General features: G+C 41.9%; 1 protein-coding gene across 3 annotated transcripts in view; it reads left to right on the top strand.

Annotated features, from left to right (window-relative positions):
* Positions 1-492: 492 nt before the first annotated feature.
* WDR35 (WD repeat domain 35) overlaps positions 493-21742 on the top strand; it is a 39587-nt gene continuing 18337 nt past the window's right edge. For 2 of the 3 annotated variants that reach the window (XM_077311265.1, XM_077311256.1), the window contains exons 1-17: positions 493-643; positions 2212-2329; positions 4887-4958; positions 5635-5727; positions 6649-6777; positions 7489-7622; positions 8741-8906; positions 9463-9608; positions 11746-11871; positions 13453-13638; positions 14464-14496; positions 15314-15374; positions 16950-17094; positions 17798-17867; positions 18084-18137; positions 19366-19475; positions 21291-21501. In XM_077311265.1, the coding sequence (XP_077167380.1) occupies positions 620-643; positions 2212-2329; positions 4887-4958; positions 5635-5727; positions 6649-6777; positions 7489-7622; positions 8741-8906; positions 9463-9608; positions 11746-11871; positions 13453-13638; positions 14464-14496; positions 15314-15374; positions 16950-17094; positions 17798-17867; positions 18084-18137; positions 19366-19475; positions 21291-21501 (1878 nt within the window). In that variant the 5' untranslated portion in view covers positions 493-619. The remainder of the gene's footprint in view (positions 644-2211; positions 2330-4886; positions 4959-5634; positions 5728-6648; positions 6778-7488; positions 7623-8740; positions 8907-9462; positions 9609-11745; positions 11872-13452; positions 13639-14463; positions 14497-15313; positions 15375-16949; positions 17095-17797; positions 17868-18083; positions 18138-19365; positions 19476-21290; positions 21502-21742) is intronic. The other variant, XM_077311275.1, reaches the window with a different exon arrangement.

Genomic DNA, 21742 nt, shown 5'->3' with positions numbered 1-21742 from the left:
AAAAAACTGAAACTTTGTAACGCATTAAAGATAGCAACTGGGGGAAAAAGGGGAAGCCATTCGCCCAATGGGCTAATCTCCCCAAACCAAAGTAGCCAAAATGCAAATTGTAAGCACAAGACTTTTAGGTAATGCTTTTAGAATCAATTCTATATTCTTAATTAATCGAGAAACTCTCTTGTACCACAACTATATCATTTTATATTCTGTATATTTTGTTTTTAATTGCTAATAAAGGCTTCTGTGCTTTTAAAAAAATAATAAAGAATGACGAGAGCTGTAATTGTTTAAGACCGCACTAAAAAAAAAAAAAAAAGCGGAAGAAAGATTTCTTCCTTCTTTTGCAAAGGGGGAAAAGCCGCCTCAATCTACGCGCCCAGCAAGCCCCACTTATGGAGAATTGACGCGCGCGTGCGCTGGTGGACAAGAGAGTCGACGGAGGGAGGGACTTCCGCCCTCTCGGGAAGCGGTTGGTCTCCGAATTCTCTTTCCGGTGGCGGCGGTTGCCAAGGAAGCCTGGCTCAGTTGTCATGGAAACGACGGCCACGGGCCCTTGGAAGCGGGGGAGTCTGTTTTCGGGCCTCCGTCGGAGGCGAAGCCTCAGCATCCCCAGGGCAGGATGTTTATTTACCTGAGCAAAAAGGTGAGGCGGGCTCATTCCGCACCGGGGCGGCAGGAGCTGGCTGGGAGGGAGGGAGCCCTTGCCTTGAGTGGACATTGTTATCTCTGCCTTGCCAGGCGAGCCGTGGCGGGAAGCTCCGTGCCCGGAGTCCCCAGAGATTTGTAAAACTTTAAAATTGTCTCGGCGCGCGTTCCGCACACGTCTAGATGGGCATTTTCCCCCCTTAGCAGAGGACCAGGTCGGCTGGCAGCGTCCATCTCCCCTTGATAGAGGAGGGGCGGGATAGGACTCAAATAATGATAATAATAATGACCAAGACTGCCGTGGAACTCTTACTCAGAGGCGCCTCCTCTCACCGTCCCAACCCCCTATGCATGTGGTTTACTCAGAGCAGACTCCCACTTTGTTTCGTGGGACTTGCAAATAAGTCAGTCGTCAGGTGAAGGTTAGAATGGCAGCCTGAGCTGAGGTTGCCGATTCCGCATTGGGAAGTTCCTGGAAATTGGGAAGGGGGGATATAATGCCATGGAGCCCATCCCCCAAAGCAACCATACTGATTTTCAGTATCAACTTAAATGGCTCTGCTAGAACCTCACTGCTGCATCTCTGAACATCCTCGGTGCCTCTTGGCATCACTATTATAAGACTCTCCAGCAATGCTTTCCATTCTGTGTTCATGGTGCTGCTGTGATGTTTGTGGCTTTTGTTGCAGGTCAGCAAGTAATAAACTTACAGTGGAGGGGAAAGAATCTTATGTGAAGCCTGTCTCCTCTCATCCAGCTTCTGAAACGATTTTCCCCCTTACCAATGAAAATTATGAAAAATGTAACCACACCAGGATTAAGATTTAGGAGGACTGTAGGCCATGGCAGACAGGAGAGATACAAAGAAAATTGGTTGATGGATTGCCGTTTGACCATCCAGAGACATGATCCTGAACGTGTCTAGGCAGAAGTAACTCCTATTTTTCCATGGGAGTTACTCCAGGAAGATGCCTTACACACTGCAGCCATAGTAACACAGAAAGAAGAAGAAGCTGTCCTGAATGGTGAAAGCATTGAAACTAAATTTTAGACCCCATGCTTCCAAATCAAGTGACAAAAAATACAGTTATTGCTTCATTACCATGGTTATAGCTTTTTAAATAAAGCTTGTACAGTTAAACATATTAGTTATATCTGAGATATTCAGTGATCAGCCAGTCTCTGAAAAAAAATTTGGTAGCAAGCTTCAGACTTTGCTTTACAGCAGAATTTTTAGATGTAATGTTACACTCAACAAGATGCTTGTTTTCAGCTTGTTGTAGTTTCATGTTTATTGTATTATTTTTCTTTCTCCCCTTCCTTAATCTGTGTATTCCTATCAACACTTTTGATTTATTTTAACTGTAAAATTTGAAAGAAGATGGTCTGTCTTGTGAACTCATTGAGTGCTTTTGGTTAAATTCATCTGTAATGCAACATGTACATTCATGGAAGCAACAGTACCATGTGATGGGTGTTTCTGAGCTCGAAATGCATACATAGTCAGCAAATTCCAACTTAGTTTTAACTTAGTTTTTCTTTACTTGACAAATGTGTTTCTTTCAGATTGCAATTCCTGGTAACGTGAGACTAAGATGCATTTCTTGGAGCAAAGACCAGGGCTTTATAGCCTGTGGTGGCGAAGATGGTTTACTCAAAGTTTTACAGTTAGAGACAAAAACAGGTAAATTATATCTATTCCTTAACAGTAGGTCTTGAACACATGCGTCCAGGCAGACTGATTGCCATCTTGGGTAAGACTGGGTTGTCTACCAGTTGAAAGCCTCCAGTTGGCCATTCACTTACGAACCCTTTACCTGGCTGGTCAAATATTCCATGAAGACGTAAACACCATTGTTTTTGTTTCAATATTTGTGTCTACTTTTTTTAGCGTTATCCTTTGCCTCCTTGCTCTGCAGACAGACAGAGCTTAGTGAAGCAAATGCTTTTCTACTGGACATATTCTATAAATGGGACATCTGTAAATGGGAAGAATTGGCCAGCTGTCTAGAACGGATATTTAAATTAGTTAATTTTTAAAATTTCTGTATTAATTTCATTGTTTAAAAACTCAAAACAGCATGATTGTTGAAAGTTACAATAATTCATTACATCGTTTAAGTTCACACGATCACATGAAGCTGCCTTATTCCGAACCAGGCCCTTGGACCATCAAGGTCAGCATTGTCCACTTACACTGGGAGCAGCTTACCAGAATCTCAGGAAAAGGCCATTCACGTCACCTCCTCCTATTCCACTGAACTAGAAATGGTCTTTTTTGTTTTTCCCAATGAGGTTATGGTTTTTAAAATGTATGATTGGTCAATTAACAAAATCTTTTTTGCCAATCAAATGGTCAATTCTAATCCTGTGGCATATATTTCCTATTGTTCGCCGTATGGTTCCTATGTCTAATATGACCTTGATTTCTAGTTTCCCCCCCCTTTTTTACACTTTTGTTTGTGAGTCACTGGGTCACTGATGATATTTACTTACAGTAGTATGTGGGATTGCATGAGTGTATGTGCAATAGAACTCCAGATGTAATTCTGTCTTAGTTCAGAGACCAACTGTTGCATGTTTTTATGTGTTTTTTTCTTTGTAGTATTTATTTTCCACAGACCTCTTTATGGGGGAGGGAAGGGCTAGGTTCTAAACACACGTCTGGTGAAATTCATGCATGCTGATCCTATGTACATTGACCTGTAAAGATGTCCCACTGAGCACAGTGAGGCTTACTTCTGAGTAGATGTGCACAGAACAGAGCTGTTAGATCAATCAAAGCATATATTAATATGCTATATATTCATGGTGTTGGAGACGAATGCTGCGAATACCATGGACAGCCAAAGTTACCAACAGGATAGCTTTAGAGGGGAGCAAACCAACTATGTCAGAAGATATTATGGCTAAAGCTCACTTACTTTGGATGAATCATGCGATCAAACTCGTTAAAAATCATTAATGCTCAGCGGCAAAAGGAAGCATGGTCGCCAACGGCTCCTCTGGCTTGACACAATCAAAGTCGGCACAGGGATGACTATGAACCAACTAAAAGAAGCAGTCAGAGACAGGGGCGCATGGCCAAGACTTTCCCATAGAATCGCCAAGGGTCGGATACGACTGAAGGGATGACATCATCATCATCATATTCATATATTAATATGAATAAATTTAATTCAGCACAGTCTGATACGATATTAAGAATTTCATTTACTTATATTTTACTTCTAAAAATGACAAAGAAAAACGTTGCATTACAGTAATCCCTCACCATTTGTGGATTTATGACTTGTGCTTTCACTTAGACCCATTACGCACGGGGGTTTTAGCGCACATTCGGGGTGGAATGGCGGCGACTAAAATCACGGATAACGCACGGAGCCGGCTGCAACCGGCTGCAGCTTCGGTGCATGCCGCCGAAAAAGCCGCGTCAGTGAAACGCGGAAGAAAGCGCAGCTTCCGGGTGAGCGGGGCGCAACCAGAAGCGGCGCCCGGATCGGCGCGTGCATAATCGGTTACTCTGGGTTTTGCTGCCGTCGCGCCCCGCCCCGTGTATAACCGGTATGCGTCGCGTCTTCCCCCTCTGCTTTTTCGATGTGACCCAAATTCGCCGTTTCGGCGACCGTGCATAATGGGCCTTATTTGCACCCTGTGGCACAAAGACATGATGCAACTTGCCCTGAACCCAGGACCCCCACCCCGTCTGTGCATTCAGTCAATGCAAGGAAGAGGAGGAGCAAGCATGAGTTCTGCCCCCCCCCCCCCCATGATCTCCTCTACCCAAGCAACCCTTGCTGGGTGGTTTATAAGCCGGGGCTGGCCTGGCTAACTTGCAAGGCTGCAGGGCCTAAATCACTTGGACAGCTAGCACAATAGCACAGGTGGCTGCTGCATGAGCAACTAGGCTGGAGCCAGTGGTGGGAGCCACTACCACCAGACAATTCATGCAGCTGCACTAAAGCAGATTTCCTGGGTGTCAGTTGCCACTTCACCTGCCCAGCCAGCCTGCCCAGTAGCAACACAAGAACCCAGAGATAGGGAAGAGCTGTAGCAGAAGAGTTGGCAGGGTCTTTTCTAGGCTGCTTTTGCCTCCCACCTTCCCCTCCTGCCACCTGCACCGGTATCCATGGATCTGTCCATTTACATATCCTAAGATTATATCCCTTGTGAATAGCAACAGTCAATTGTCTTTAATAAAATATGCCATTAGGGAAAAAGTAATCTTTTTTTAATTTCAGATGATAACAAATCAAAGGGACTTGCAACACCAAGCAATCTCTCAATGAATCAAACGCTTGAAGGTCACAGTGGTAAGAGTCACTATCAATCTGTTATTATTTTGGTGGAGCCCTGTTCACTGATAAGGGTTCAGTTGCCTAATGTTTTGATTATAGATTAGTACATATTGTTCTTATGATGACTGAGATACACTTGAAAACATAAACAATAAATGAACTGAAATACGCTTTGAATTTGTGTGGGGGGGATATACAAGATGAGTAGCCTCAAGGACTCCCAGGAAGAGGAATTTCCATTTTTTCCTTCCATTATACATGGCTATCCTTGGTTCCATCTTCTTACTCCCCCTCTGCTGCCAACTGAGGTTTCTGCACATGGGCTTTTGCCCCACCTCACTCCACCAGCTTGGGTCTGGCTTCTCCCTTCCCACTGCCAGCAAACTTTCCTCCCCCTTCATCTGTTCTTCATTGTGGCTGAGATGCTGGGTATGTGAGGGTCAACTGAACCCCCATCAGATGTAGGAAGGATAACATAATTTCTTTTAAGACCAACACAATTTTATTCAAGGCATAAGATTGTGTGTGCATGCCCACTTCTTCAGATACAAAGAAGATGTGTGCATGCATACAAAATCATATACTTTGAATAAAACTTCAAGATGGTGCTTCAGATCAAAACAGCTACCCCACTGAGTCTATAATTGTTTTTATTTCTGCGATCCATAACATAATATTCTGTAACGTTTAGGTTCTGTACAGGTAGTAACTTGGAATGAACAATTTCAGAAATTAACTACTAGTGATCAAAATGGACTCATCATTGTATGGATGCTATATAAAGGTAGGCAATTTCCCCAAGATTGGCTATCTCATCATTGTGGCATTTTAGATCTTATGTCTTCCTTATTCTTCCATTACAACAATTCAAATATTACTTTGAAAGTATACATTATGGACATTTCTTCCAATTTATCCACATTTTCCACACCTCTTCCCACGAACAGCTTATGTCTCTTTTTGTCTCTAAGCCAGGGGTAGTCAAACTGTGGTCCTCCAGATGTCCATAGATTACAATTCCCATGAGTCCCGCCAGCAAACGCTAACACTGGCAGGGGCTCGTGGGAATTTTAGTCCATGGACATCTGGAGGGCCGTAGTTTGACTACCCCTGCTCTAGGCACTTATGGTGACAGTTTATCACAAACACCAGTCACGTTCATGAACATTCTGTGTCATGACACTAACCGTGGAAACATTGCAGGGGGTGGCTGGGAGGGGAGACGTGTTCATTTCCTATTTCTCCCCACAGCCACTGGCTGTGTCTACCCAGAAGCTCCCAGTTTGCCAGATATGTTTGATATTTTTTTTTACAACCATGATGTAACTATATTAGTTTATACATCATGGCAATCTCTTTCCAAAACCATTTCAGAAAAGCGTTTTTTTAAAACAGAAACAACGGGAACATGATACTCTTGCTCAGCACTACCGCCATGACCTCCCTTAGAAGCGTAGGCTTGCGGACTGTCTTATGATTCAATCTCGCCATGAGCCAGGCCGACGTGATTGTTTGCTCTTAAGTGTTTGTTACCAGAATGATCACAGAGCGCATAGCTTGTCAAGAGCGCTTAATGGATCGGTTCCACTAAGGGGGGGATTTATTTCAATCCCAGTTTAGTTTTATGTCTTCTAAAGATAAAGATAGTTCAGAGAAAGCACAGGCAAATGAAAAGGATAGCTAAATTTTTGCTCTTTGGCTGCAGGTGCTTGGTATGAGGAGATGATTAACAATAGAAATAAATCTGTTGTCCGAAGCATGAGCTGGAATGCTGATGGGCAGAAAATTTGTATCGTGTATGAAGATGGTGCTGTCATTGTTGGTTCTGTGGACGGTAAGGTATCAGTGGTATTAAAGCCTACAGTTGCTTGGACGTTTTAGTAAGTTTGTGTTTTTACATTGAACAGTGCCCCTCGTACATCCCATCAGGGGCTAGCAGTAAACTGTATTAATCTTGATAGAACTGATGGTCCCTAGAAAGAATTTTTTCCTTAGCTGATGGAATTCTATTACGGTTTGCAAATCTTACATTCACCAGGAGATCGCTTTACCACAGAGAAATGAAATGCATTTTAGCCGCTGCGTTTTAAAGCATTTATATTTTTACGCATTCAAATGAAAGTTAATCAAATGCGCTTAAATTCACTTGAGCAAAATGAAGCCCTTGCTGTTTCTGAGAATGAACTGATTAGGGAATGCTAAATGCACAGCGGTTTAAATTAAGATACTTGGCTTCGGGGGATTTTCTCAGGCGTCCATGAGATCTTTGTGATTAGAACAGAAATGTACTTAAACAAGCACCACTTTCTACTCATGTGCAAAATCTGGTTTCCGTTGTGAGCCAGTTAAGGGTCCCAATAGAAAGTGCACTTTTTCCAAGCATTCAGCAGCGGTGCCCATAATTAGTAACTGAATTATAACATGATTTGGGGGGTGGAGCATCCATTGCTAAGGTGAATGGGTTAAAATGTCTCTAATAATCATCATCTTGAAAGTTTTCAGTAGCCCTTCCAGTCTGTGCTCTAAAGGTATTTTCTGTTGACAGGGAATCGTATTTGGGGGAAGGATTTAAAAGGTACACAACTGAGCCATGTCGCATGGTCTCCAGACAGCAAAACTCTTCTGTTTGGAATGGCCAATGGAGAAATACACATATATGATAATCAAGGGAATTTTATGGTAAGTTTAAGTTTTGGGCAATGTGTTCCCTTTAAGTTATTATTAGGTGTACCCACTTCTCAGTTCTCATTGTTAGGAATATTTTCCTGAACATTCCTGCCTAGCCAGCATTGCTTTCTTTTTCTCCATGATGAGGGTGCTTAAAAATTATTCTGTGGCTGCCAAAGGGACATTTCCATGTCACACTGTGTAATGGAGCTCACATGTAGAGACACAAGTGACAGCACCAGAAAAGCTTATTTAACTGAAATCAGGGCATTAAATTGGATTAAATGCAAATCCTGTGATTTAATCGATTTGTGGATTTCAACCGGAGCCTGTTTTTGTTATTTCTTACGATATTTGTTTTGTGTAGAAACATGCCCTTTGCTTTTCAATTAGGCACTTGGTGTAAATATAGAAGTTTAAGCTGACGTTGTCCTTTTTGCAGGGCAGTTTTATGGGCATGTGACTTAACCCAATTATCACCAAACCCGTCAGGGCTTGGGAGCTAAGGAGGGTCAGCCAAGGTCAATACTTTCGTGGGAGGCCAATGAATAAGACTGGGGTTCTTACATGGAGGAAGGCAACTGCAAGCCACCTCACCTTATCTCATGCCTTGAAAACCCCATGCTTGGGATGGCCTGAGTCGCCTGTCACTTAATGGCACTTAAAAAAAAATCAACTAGTAATTCTTGTTTGCAGTTTCATACAATGTGTTTTTGAGTAAACATGCATTAGGACTGGGCTGGGTTTCTGAGTCTCTTGTTAAATTTGTTCCATTTATTTAAGATACTTAGATGTATTCATTGTTTACATCTGCATATTATATTATACTTGGTGTAGTGGTTAGGAGCTGTGATTTCTAATCTGGCGAGCTGGGTTTGATTCCCCGCTCCTCCCCCACATGCAACCAGCTTGGGTGACCTTGGGCTCGCCAGGACACTGATAAAGCTGTACTGACCCAGTAATATCAGGACTCTCCCATCCTCACCTCCCTCATAGGGTGTCTGTTGTGGGGAGAGGAAAGGGAAGGCGAATGTATGCCGCTTTGAGACTCCTTTGGGTAGAAAAATGTGGCATATAAGAACCAACACTTATTATTACGACTATTAGCATTATTATTATTATTTCCTCAGATGAAAATGAAAATGAACTGTTTGGTAAACGTAACAGGAGCATTCAGCATTGCTGGAATACATTGGTATCCTGGCACAGAGGGCTATGTTGAGCCAGATTGTCCTTGCCTTGCTATTTGCTTTGACAATGGAAGATGCCAAATAATGAGACATGAGAATGATCAGAGTAAGTAGAACCTGTTTGTCCGTTTCAGTGTAGTTTATATTGATATACAATACATTCCAATCCTAAAATCAGCCAACTATCCCACCTTGTTTAAGGGCAACCATCTGTTTAAGTATTCTCCATCTCCTCATACAAAATTTTGCGATGTTACAAGTTGTTTCTGAAGAAAGATCAGAGAGGTATAGAGGCGCTCAGATCTTCCTGAGGTGTTTACTAACACTGGCATGATAAATGGTGAGTGAACATCACTGTAGTAGCAGCAGTGCAATAGAACATGCTCTATAGTCTCAACCTTTCCCATTTGGCAGGGACACATCCATTATGAATTAGGAATACTGAGGTATCTGCCGTCTAGAAAGGCTGAGGGCAGGGCATTGAAGCATGATAAAGTAAACCTTTTTTGGTATTTAGGCACTTCTTTGGAACTTGTTTATAATGCCTCTTTGAAAACTGCCATCAATTCAGTTGCTTGGAGTTCAGTAAGTGTCGTTCTCCGCTCATGTTTTCTTCACATTCTCCTTGTATCACATTTTCCTTTAACTTCCATAACAAACAGATCCTGTCTTAATTGACACCACCATGAACGTTGTGAGTATCCAGTGGAATCACTGTGGGAATGTGCTGGCTGTGGCCGGCTTCCAGAAGGCAGCTACTCAAGACAAAGACGTAAACCTTGTGCAGTTCTACACTCCATTCGGTGAGGTACGAAGAAAAAAAAAATCTTTTATTTTCCTTTTCTGTTTCGTGCTATGTTCGTTTGGTTTTTAAAAAATATTTTTATTTCGCCTTTGTGGCTCTAGACAGCGAGCCAATGCGGCTCAGAAACCCAACCCAAACTGGCAACCAGACGTTTAAAAGTTGCACAAACTTTAGGAATAAGCAATAGCTCGCTCCCATGCAAATAAATGTCAATTCCTAACCTGTGGAAATTGGCCAAGGGAGAGGTCTTCTTTACTGCTTCTGCAAAACTCTTCCAAGGGTGCCACTCCTATAAAGGAGGGAACCCAGACTGAAAGCTTTTAAAGAGGACTCCAGTATTAGGAGAGAACCTGAGGTGGGTGCACAGGTTCCTATGGGGGAAGCGATCCTTCAAGCACCGTTGCTGAATGGCTGTATAAAGCCAGAGGGACTTCATGCTGCTGGGTTCAGCAGAAGCTTTTAAAGTCTCATCATTTGCAGTCTGGCTTCTATGAAAGCCTATTCCTGCCAACCTTCTCCCTGCCCCAGTTGAGGTCAACTGAAGCTAAGCAACATCGACTGGGCCCCTGAACCTCCCTCGAACCCATATGCTGACCAACCATTGATCTGTTAGATCGTTTACTGTTTAACTGAGAGCCAGTTTGGTGTAGTGGTTAGGAGTGTGGACTTCTAATCTGGCATGCCAGGTTCGATACTGCGCTCCCCCACATGCAACCAGCTGGGTGACCTTGGGCTCGCCACGGCACTGATAAAGCTGTTCTGACCAAGCAGTGATATCAGGGCTCTCTCAGCCTCACCCACCTCACAGAGTGTCTGTTGTGGGGAGAGGAAAGGGAAGGAGAATGTAAGCCGCTTTGAGCCTCCTTCGGGTAGGGAAAAGCAGCATATAAGAACCAACTCTTCTTCTTCTTAATGTTAGAATGTTATTTTCTCTGTTTATTGCTATTATTATTACTGTTACCTTTATTTGATATAGTCACATAGTTCGATGAACTGTTCTTTGTCTCTGTTCCATGTGAACTGCCCTGAGCCTTAGGGAGGGTAGTATATAAATGTAATAAATAAATTAAATCAATCAATCAATCAAATAACCAGCGGACACAGTATTGGTGTTGAGTGTGGATCTAGGTCTCGTTCTCATGCTGTGCAGGGATGGGCAGTGAAGCTCAGCAAGCCCCATGCAAATGAAGTATTTACTACAGTGTTCCTCAGAATGTGCTTCTTTGACCCCAGAGATCTTAGTAGACAATTCAATCAGGAAAGGTCACCCTGAAAGTATGAACTTTGAACACCACTGGTGTAAATTATGCTTCTTGGTAGTATTACATTATGGCTACTGGCCATTCTGAATCATTGTGCTTATTATTATGGCAAGATTATTCACCATTCAGCACTCTGTTCATTTTATCAGGTAGATTAGCTCTTCTCATGATGTAGAATGCATACATCATGGTTTGTTAAAAGTATAGTTTGGCTTTATAATGGATATTTTTATTCTGTGAGGTTTTGGGAGCTGTATCAGGTACGTTTCAAGTAAATCATACTGGACACCATTAACATTTCTGAGAGAAATAATTTTCTTAAATTTAGTGTTCCATTTTTGATATTTCTTTATTGGAAATGATTTTAAGTTAGAAGTGAGGAGCTTTTTCGTGCCAGCATATTGCCTAAGAGCAACTATACTTTTTATGACTGTATGTAAGGGGCGGGGTCTTTCCATCACTTTCTCATCTGGATAATTTCTTACTGGAGTGGTAGAATATGATTTGTACAAGTTCAATTCACTGGCATAAATCTAAGATCTTGAGATGTGTGTCGAAGACAAAACCTAGCAATACCAAGCTCTGTAGTGTCTCCTTTCATTAGAAGCAGAAATAATGCTTGTTAAAGTAGGAATAAGATTTGATAGTAGCTAGCCACTATCTGTACAGAAAATTATTAGGATATATAACTTTTATAAATAGAGAAGGATGAAAAACAGGATAATAAAAGAGCTGTTCCAAGGCCAATATATCTTCGTGTGCTCACTTATGCTTTCCCATATTCCAGTCATCCAAAATCTATTTAATGTACCATATGCAATAATTTATTTCGATTTTTGAAGAACTTCTAATCAATGTAATGGATGGCATGATTTCAGCATTTGCGGACACTGAGAGTTCCTGGCAAACAGATGTCATCTCTGTCCTGGGAAGGAGGAGGTCTGAAAATTGCTCTAGCGGTTGATTCATCAATTTATTTTGCAAATATTCGGCCAGACTATAAGGTGGGTGTTTGTGTAGGGCTGCCTTCTTTAGAAAGTTGAAAGCATAATTGCTGGCATTTTTAAAATGCACCCTTATTTAGCCCACATAAATCTTTTGTTACCAGAGTTTTCTTGAACCACTAATATTCTTGAACCACTAATATCTCAGCTTTCTGCACTACTACCTAATTCTCTCCTGCCCGTTCCCACTATTTGTTGTTAATCCCTAACTAATTTTTCTATCCCTGCCATATGTATCTAATGTTCCATGGCATCCTTTTGGACAGAAATCGTATAATTTCTATGTTCAGCGCTGTGTCTGGTATTCCTGATAATAAGTCACAGAAAATGTTTCCCTTTAGAGATATTAAGCATAGTTACATTGCTTGATTAATTTTAGTTTCTTTAAAAAAGTATTTGGGGATATGAAGAATCCATAAAAATCCCCACAGCCTAACAATAAGAGAAGTCAAAAGTTTCAAATAAAATCTGTAAATTCTTTTCCTTGTTAGCCCTCTCTTCTGCAAAATTTAGTATTCCTAGTATCTCTGGTTAATAGTTGAGTAGAATTTCCCTTCTGTCAGTAAGAAACAAACTTTTGTATATTATAACAATCACATTTAAGGCAACAGCTTCATTAATTACTGTGCTAATGATAGCATTCTTTTGAGAAGTTCCCTTTAGTCAAGCAGATCCCTAGTCCATCCCCAGAAAATAGTGATTTGATATTTAATGTGGAATACTGGATGTCATCCAGTTAAGAAGTTAAATGTTTTATATGCTTGTTATTCATGTAACTGAATACATATATGGTTCTTAAGCATTTTACGTCATCTTTGGATTTCATTATGTTTTTTTTAATATTTACTACACAGGGAGGGAGCAAAAACAGGATGCTCCCTTCTGAATGTTGAACATAATGGGGGAAATGGATTTCCTAGTCAATTTAAGAAGAAACCCCCTGTTATTACGGCATCGGAAAGACGTTATATAGTGTTAGAATAGCAGTGAGAATCCTGCACACAGAAGGGCAATTTGTACTGTATGGACTGCACATGCTCCAAAAATACCGAACCCTAATTAGATTTGAGTGCCCCTGTGATGATCCTCTTGAATTAAATTCTAGTGATCAAGATGTTGCTGATCCTTATTTCTTCTTACTGAGCAATGTATTCATTTGGAAGCTATACAAGTATATCAGTGTTTTGATTCGGTTTGTAAAAATCCGACAAATCCTGTCAGAATAATAACTATTTTTAATGATCGCATAGCTGATCCCAGTGCTGAAAGAATTTGGTAATTGTTTTGTTCCTGTAGCTTTTTGTACCATAAAATGCTTGTTGTATTTCATGGCCTTGTCCCAGTTGGTAAACAATACGTTTTTGGTGTCCTTGAATGATAAGAAGCTAGGTGGCTATCCAAGATGAGGTAGTTGCTTGATCATCTTTAATGACCTTTAAACCAATTATCTGAAGCCTTCAGCTTGCTCAGCAATGTGTTTCACTTGGCAGAGAGAACGTCTTGAGTGCTGAGCTGCATTATGTATTTTCTACATGTTATTCTAGCCTACTGAACAAGTAATAACATTTTCTTTATTGATAGTGGGGTTACTGCTCTAATACAGTGGTTTATGCATACGTCCGACCTAATCGTCCAGAATATTGTGTGGTCTTCTGGGATACAAAGAACAATGAAAAGTATCTGAAATACGTCAAGAGTCTGATCTCCATTACAACTTGTGGGGACTTCTGCATTTTGGCAACGAAAGCGGATGAAAGTCAACCGCAGGTAATATCTTTCAGGCTGACATGAAGCACTGTCATATTGAAGCATGAGCCACCTGAATAGTCCTAAGAAAACTGCACTCATAGGTTCTGTGTGTTTGATAGATCGAGACAGGTAGTCTTGTTCATCTGTAGCAGTAGTAGCACCTTAAAGACGAACACAAGTTGTAGCAAGGTATGTGAGCAGTGACTCATGAAAGCTCATAACCTACTACAAGTTTTGTTAATCTTTAATGTTCTAAAGGACTCTTTCTCTTCTATTGTGTGTGTGAGACATTCTTCTCGCAGGGAACACCTGTTGTTGAAAATTGACTCGCAGATTAGATAAAGTACAAATATATTTTAAATTTTTTTATTGGATTTAAATTTATTCTTGCCATTTGTGATATAATAGGCTCACTGCCTGAATTTGCTATATTGTTACTACAGGGCAGCCTTTCTTAGCTTTTTTACTATCGAGAAACCCCCCAAAACATTCTTCAGGCTTTGAGAACCCCCAGAAGTGGCTTATGCAGAATATGGTTGGGAAGCAAAGCTGTGTACATGGCAATCTGGGGCCCCTCCCCACCTCTCCAGGCCCACCCCTAGCTATTTTGAGAGGGAGCATTTTCTCAAAGGTTTTTATGGTAATGTAATGATGGTGAAAAAGATATCTAGAAGTTATCTTTTCTAGATAAATCTAGGTAAATGCACTTAGTATCTTGTTTACCCTTTCATATGGAGTTCCTTTATATATCTAACTTACATATAAATGCATGATTTTTCACTATTAGAATATTTTCTGGACTAATTTAGTTATTCCCCCTATTTTTATACAATGCTTGCAAAGGAGGAGCATGAGACTGAATCTGTTGGTTCAATGGTAAAGCAAAGCTTTAAATTCTGTGTGATGCCCTTTTTGATATATGATACATGTTATCGACATTTATAACTGTACTACATTCTGCCTCTTCCAAAGACCTTTTCGGGTCATTTAGTAAGCGACAAATGAGCATGCGTGGTAGTGTTTTAGAGTTATTTTTGATAATAACAAACTAAAGTGTTACTGTTATTTGCATGTAAGCACGAAAATTTAATTTTGTGGGAAAGGAGCTGATTGGCTGTTTTCTAGAGTGAAACGTTTCAGCCATACAGAGCAGTGGGTATGCCCATTCACTGTAGGGCTGAAATGGCATTAGGACAGGCGTGGGTGGGGAAGCAAAATGGAGGCATTTAAACTTAACAGCTGAAGAGCTGCTAGGTTTAAATGGCCTGAATTCCAAACCCAACTGTACAAATGGCCCAGGAAATGGTCAGGCGAGGAGCATTCTGATCCTCAATTCAGGAGGGGCATGAGCCCGCCAAATTTGTAAGGAATTTAAGGTTGTGAAATGGTTTGTACCCAGCCTGCCAAATTGGTGAGGAATTTAAGGTCGTGAACTGGGTTGTGCCCATCCCTACTGTTCTGCATGTAAGCACTAGAATTTAATTTTGAGGAAAAGGAGTCGATGGGCTTTATCTGTAATGAATCATAGGAGTCCTACTCTTTTCTTTCTCTAAACAAAATGGAAGGATACTGTGTTGTTCCGATAATGCATCTCTAGTAGAATTTCTTACCTAAACCTTATACATTGAGTTCTTGATCTCTGTTGAGCATGCCGGGTTTTCAGTTTGAAGCTGCTCTTTTTGTTTTTCTATAGTACGTACTGGTTCTCTGCAATTCTATTGGTACTCCTTTGGATCCCAAATATATTGACATTGGTAAGCAGATATTCATAATTTTGATCACTCCTTGTTTTCAGTCGTAATGGCAGTTCAAAGTACTATATAATTCACCATTGCAGACAGATTTCTAAGGGTCAGTCAGATGGCTCCAAGCCTGCATAAACTCTTCTGCTCATGTTTTCTGCTTACTCAAGAATTGGAGGCAGGGCAAGGGGGAGTTGATTTTTTACCTGTGTGCCATATTCCAAACGGCTCCTGTGGGTCTCCCCATTCTCGGCAATGACTTTATTGGGGACTATAAGCTACCAGCAGAAGAGCATAGGGAAGTGATTTTTGCTTAGTTCCTCCTCCTTAGTGTAGGCCCCATTAGTCCAGTAACCCTCAGAGGATTTTTCAGGACAAATGGTAGCCTGTTGGTAGAAAGAGGGAGAGAAGGAAAGGAAAGGAAAGGAAAGGAAAGGAAAGGAAAGGAAAGGAAAGGAAAGGAAAGGAAAGGAAAGGAAAGGAAAGGAAAGAGCATTCTTTCAACTTCTGCAAGCTTCTCTGGGGAATCCACCTAATTGATTTGAATGTCTGCAGGCTCATCCTAAGATAATATTTGCCTCTTGCCATTGGAGGCTTGTAAAGTGCATTTGAGAAATCTAATATATCATTTGCTTTTAGCAGCAGAGCTTGTGAGGCAGGATGAAATCACTGTTCCCACTGTGGTTAGTTAGTTGATCCTCCCATAGATACAATAAGCCATCAAAACAAATTTCTGCTAAAACCAGTTATTTTTAATGTAATGCTTACAACCAAATGGTCACACTTGGAGTAGCAGAAAAAAGAAAGAAACTTCACAGCTTGTGAAGTTTATTATAATTATTACCATTCTTTCCTCATCATCATCAGAAGAGTTGGTTCTTATATGCTGCTTTTCTCTATCCAAAGGAGTCTCAAAGCGGCTTACAATCCCCTTCCCTTTCCTCTCCCCACAACAGACACCCTGTGAGGTGGGTGAGGCTGAGACAGCCCTGATATTACTGAAGAAGAAGAGTTGGTTCTTATATGCTGCTTTTCTCTACCCGAAGGAGTCTCAAAGTGGCTTACAATCCCCTTCCCTTTCCTCTCCCCACAACAGACACCCTGTGAGGTGGGTGAGGCTGAGACAGCCCTGATATTACTGAAGAAGAAGAGTTGGTTCTTATATGCTGCTTTTCTCTACCCGAAGGAGTCTCAAAGCGGCTTACAATCCCCTTCCCTTTCCTCTCCCCACAACAGACACCCTGTGAGGTGGGTGAGGCTGAGAGAGCCTCAATGCAATAATGCCGTATTCATTAAACTGATTATTTAAGGATTGTTTAATAACTGTTTTTCAAAGGTCATTCATGTTTCCCAATGACTCACCTGCAAACCAATCTTGTTTGGGGGGGGGGGGGGATTAAGCTAATACATATGCAAATTCACATACTAATGCTGCTTCCTATTCATTAAAATGGAGTCTCCCACTGTACACGCAAAGGACTATAGACACAGATCCAGTCTCTCTACCACACCATCTATTTCCTACCTTGTACCGAAGCCTTCCGTGTGCCTGTTCAAATTGTGTTTCTTATCTGTATTTTGTGCCAGCGCCACTGTTTGTCACGATGACCAAAACCCAAGTGATAGTGGCTTCAAAAGAAGCATTTTATGTCTGGCAATATCGTGTCGCCAAGAAGCTGACAGCCATGGAAATTAACCAAGTCGCACGGACCAGAAAAGAAGGCAGGGAAAGGTTTGTTTTCTGGTTTTGAAGCTCCTTTCCCTGCACAGTATCACTTGCCTCTTACTGTTATCTCCCCAACATTTGAGTTATTAAAGTAAATGGTTTGTAGTGGCTCTTTTTGAAAAATTCACAGCATTTTACGTCCTGTCATAGTTTTCACATCACGTCTCGTAGCCAATGAAACATTATTTTTTCCTCCACTTTTCAGGCAATGATGAATGTGTCATTTATAGTCAACGTTCTCAAAATGTAAACTAGTTGCTTTATTTAAACAGGCTTGCTCTGTTAGTTTTTTCTTCCCCACCCCAATTTTTTTTTCTTTGCTTTCATCCCTTGTAGAGGGGCAAACTGAACCACCACCTATCATTCAGCATATCAAAGACTGCTGCTGCAGTCTTAATTAAATTTTTACACTTCTCTTTGTTACCTTTTGTAAATTGACTGCCATTGCCACTCACACACTACTCTGTTCCCTGTTTAATACTACATCTCTTCTGTTTTAGCAGTTCTCTTTTACTTTCTTTGCAATGCACAAACAACAAATCAATTTCAGGAGTACCAGTCAGAATTCAGCACTGTCTTGCACTGATAATTTCTTGTACAACAAATTCTTGTCCCTTTTCCAACATGGTATTTGGATTCCCTCTCTCCCCCCCCCCCGACCCAGTTTTGTATGCAAATTTGGTTTTTTAATGCATGTGCTTTTCTTCAGAATTTGCCATGTGGATGACACTTCTTCCGGAGCAGCAGATGGGATACTTGACTATGCTAAAGCCCTTCAAGTAAGCTATAATTTTAACAAGTACTATGTTACATCAGCCTTTTGGGAAAAAAGCTTAAGATCTTCTAGGTCAAAGGCCCTATTTGTTGATTTGTTTAAAAAAGAAATTATTTTTAATAACTTAAGAACAACTGATTACATATTAATAGTTTCCCTCTGTTTCTGAAAATAAATTTCAACTTCAGGGATTAAACTAATGCCAATTATCTGCTTTCAGGGAACAATGGATCCAATTTGTGCAATAACAGCATCTGATAAGACACTTATTATTGTGAGTACCAAACTGGCAATTTGTAACTTGCTTAAGGCTGGTGGAAAGCTGGTGCTGCAGGAGTTAGTGACAATAGGCATCTCAATGAAAACTGGCATCTATCCAGGGAGGTGTTCCACGGATACCCCCCCCCCCCCCAGCAGTGAATGCTAACTTCAGTTGGCTCCTGCTTTTCTCCCTTAGAGTAGTCATAGCTGCTGGACTCCTTCAGGAACACAGCTGTCATGCAGGGTCTTTTAGTCTTTTTCCACCCAGACATAAAGCAGCCTGGACGTCATCTCCTGATTGTACCTGCTCAGTCACTGTTCCTGGAGAGCAATTGAGTGAACAGCAAGTGGGAAGGAACAATAGTCAGCACCCTGCACTGGGTGGTGATACCACTCCTTGGGGATACAATCTGCTCACCTCCAGGTGCCCCCCTGCCCATCAGGAACAAGAAAAGTTGGTTCTTATATGCCGCTTTTCTCTACCCGAAGGAATCTCAGAGAGGCTTACAATCACCTTCCTTTTCTTCTCCCCACAACAGACACCCTGTGAAGTGGGTGAGGCTGAGAGAGCTGAGATCACTTCTCAGTCAGAGCAGCTTTATCAGTGCTGTGGCAAGCCCAAGGTCACCCAGCTGGCTGCATGTGGGGGAGCGAGGAATCAAATCCGGCTCACCAGATTAGAAATCCACACTCCTAACCAATACACCAAACTTGGCTCTCTCAGTAGAAGAGAAGATTACCCTGGAGATGACACTACAGTACAACTTCGTGCTTCTTCAAGCATAGTTAGCGGTGACAGATCTAAAAGGAGTTCACTTTGACATTGCAGAGGTCTCCAGGGCAACATTCCGTTTCCTGTGAGAGGGACACTGGAAGTAGCAGAGCATGGCTCCTTCATGGCACTTTAAATCCTGCCAGCACCAGTGGAGCTTGAAGGAGAGACAGTTCAGTTAGAAGCAATAAAAATTATGGTTCATCAGCACAGAGGCAAAAAGTGATGGCGGAAACCAAGAGAGAAAAGCACTTATTCATTTAAAACCAATTCATATAGCATAAACATATTTTTTTCTGCATGACATTAATTCAGAAGGTTGCTTAATTAATGCTCTTTCCTCAACAAATGTGTTCCGGCTGTCCTCTGTCCAGGAATTATTAGCATCGTAAAATACACCCAGAAACATCATTAAGAGATTTCCCTTAGGAAGATATTGCCTCAGTAAGCAAAAGCTGTATTTTTCCAGGGACGGGAATCTGGCACCATTCAGAGATACAGTCTTCCTAATGTTGGCTTCGTTCAGACGTATGTCCTAAGCTGTTGGCCCTATCAGTTGTCGCTGAATTGCAACTCCAGGTAAGAAAGAAATTGGTTGTAAAATAGCTTTGCCAGATCCAACGTGGCAGAGCAGAGAACTTATACAGGCTCGGTGCTGCAAAGTCATGCCTAGTTAGTGCAGCAGTGCAATGTCTGCAAGGGCTACAGACCTCGGGCTTGCAAAAAATGTTGCATGGAATGCTGTTGCGCTTCAGTTCACTCACTGCTTCAGTTCATGCACAGCTTGCTGGTCGTGGTGGCGGAATCAAACATCGTGGCATCAAACAACTATTCTGAGGTCACTCATTTAAAGGAAAACACCCAAGCGCAAACGAGGACTGAAATGCAGCACAATGCCATATTTTATATGGGTTGGTCATTATAATATCCTCAGTGACCATGCCTCTGGGGGGGGGGGGGTAAAAACAGTCTGGAGGAGGCAAAAACAGTCACTGGGTGCAGCAACCAAGTAACCACGGTGTAAGCACAAACCTTCTCAGGGCGCTGGAGGTGAGCTTTGCCAGGGAACGGTTAGGTGATCTGTGACCACCAAGTCATTAATTGAAGTGGAATGAAGGTCTGTTTTCCCAGCAAGTATGTCTACCACGAAGTTCTCAGCATGCCTGGTGGCAGCACCGTTTAAATGAGAGGCTGAGACCAGCCAGGAAGCTCTTTGCTTTGCCAGCACTGCACTTAAATCAGTTAGAGCACATTACAGTTAGAGGACGTTAAAAATTATCCTGAAAGACAGCCATTGCTTGCAGATTATGCTCTGTATCGGAGACAAAATGGCTTTTAATAAAGCATTTCACAGCTTACTGAAACTTTAATAAAGCAGCTAATGTTAGGATTTTTTTTTGTAGTCCTTAGTTGATGAAATAGACTCACTGGCTTCCTGGTTATATAACAGAAATGGTGGCTCTTTCCTTTGGTTCAGGGTTGGTTCATTCTTGGCATTAGTCCTTGTGTGTCCATGACATCACTTCCGATTCAGGTCAGCGAATCAGAGACTTTCCCCACACATTGAATTCCTGGCACACATGGCAAATCTAGCTTCAGAGCCCCAGGAGCCATCAGAGTTGCTCCACTGAGTTAAAGCTCCCATAGCAGCTTTTGTGGAAGACTCTTGTGAGGAGCAAAGGAGAGTGCAAGGGTGAGAGAAACGTACCACAGCACAGTTTTGGGGAAAATTCAGCCACAACTTTTATTGACTACAACCACAGGGGCATTGGTGTGGCATGGGGAGGGATCCTGGATTGGACAACCTGTCTTCTGCCCAATATACCTTGTCCCCCCAGCTCACCTGCTTGCGGGGGGGGGGAGGGGAGTTGTAGAATGGCAAGCCCTTGGGATCCATGTGGACACCCACTGCTTCATGGTTCTCGTTCCACCTAGTGGTTGAGAGCCAGCTGACAAACCCTGGCTTGACTTGCTGTTGAGATGCTCTAATCCCAAGACCCCCTAAGGGAGTCCCCAAAATGAGGGTAACCATGTCTGCTCACTGCCTTTCCTGTTTTGGGGGAAAACCCCAAAAAAGGAATCCATCCCAATGCCCAACCCAATTTTTGGTTCAAGGCAGCTGTTCTCTCCTCCAAGTTATCCACACAACTACCCTGAAAGACAGGTTAGGCTGAGAGTGTAGGTCACTCATCAAACTTCCATGGCAGAGTGGGGATTTGAACTTGGATCTCCCAGACATTATGCAACATATGCAGTTTTCCAAACTTGCTTTTATAGGGCGAGGGTTGGGGGCAAGGGGCCTATTATAAAGAAGGCTTGGTGGGCAGGAGCTAAAAAAACACCTTTCCTGTTTTTCTTTTTCTTTCCTCTACCTATTCCGCAAACCTTTTTTAGTCGTCTTGCTATCATAGACCTCTCGGGAGTACTGATGTTCTTTGATTTGGATACACGAACAACAGACAGTAAAGGGCAGCATGTAATAGGCGAACAACTCAAACTGGAACGCAAAGATGTTTGGGATATGAAATGGGCAAAAGATAACCCAGACTTATTTGCCATGATGGAGAAAACAAGAATGTACGTGTTCCGAAACTTGGATCCTGAGGTAAAGCATTAAGCAATGACAGTAATGGTTTTAGTCAGAGTCAGAAAGTGTGTTGCCATCCTCCCCCCCATCATCTCTCCCCACCCCCAATATCCCTGGGAACAGGGAGGAAGTAAAGTAGTGGGAAATGCTTTCATTTTGAGAACGTAAATAATTTTGCATATATTTATCCTTTCATGCCTTTACCTCTGTTAGACAAATCACTAAATAGACTTTCGTCTCAGCTCATCAGATTAGGTTA

The sequence above is a fragment of the Paroedura picta genome, chromosome 1 (assembly GCF_049243985.1).
Source record: "Paroedura picta isolate Pp20150507F chromosome 1, Ppicta_v3.0, whole genome shotgun sequence".
Taxonomy (NCBI): domain Eukaryota; kingdom Metazoa; phylum Chordata; class Lepidosauria; order Squamata; family Gekkonidae; genus Paroedura; species Paroedura picta.
Note: the sequence above shows the minus strand (reverse complement) of the source record. Positions and strands in the feature narration are given on the sequence as shown.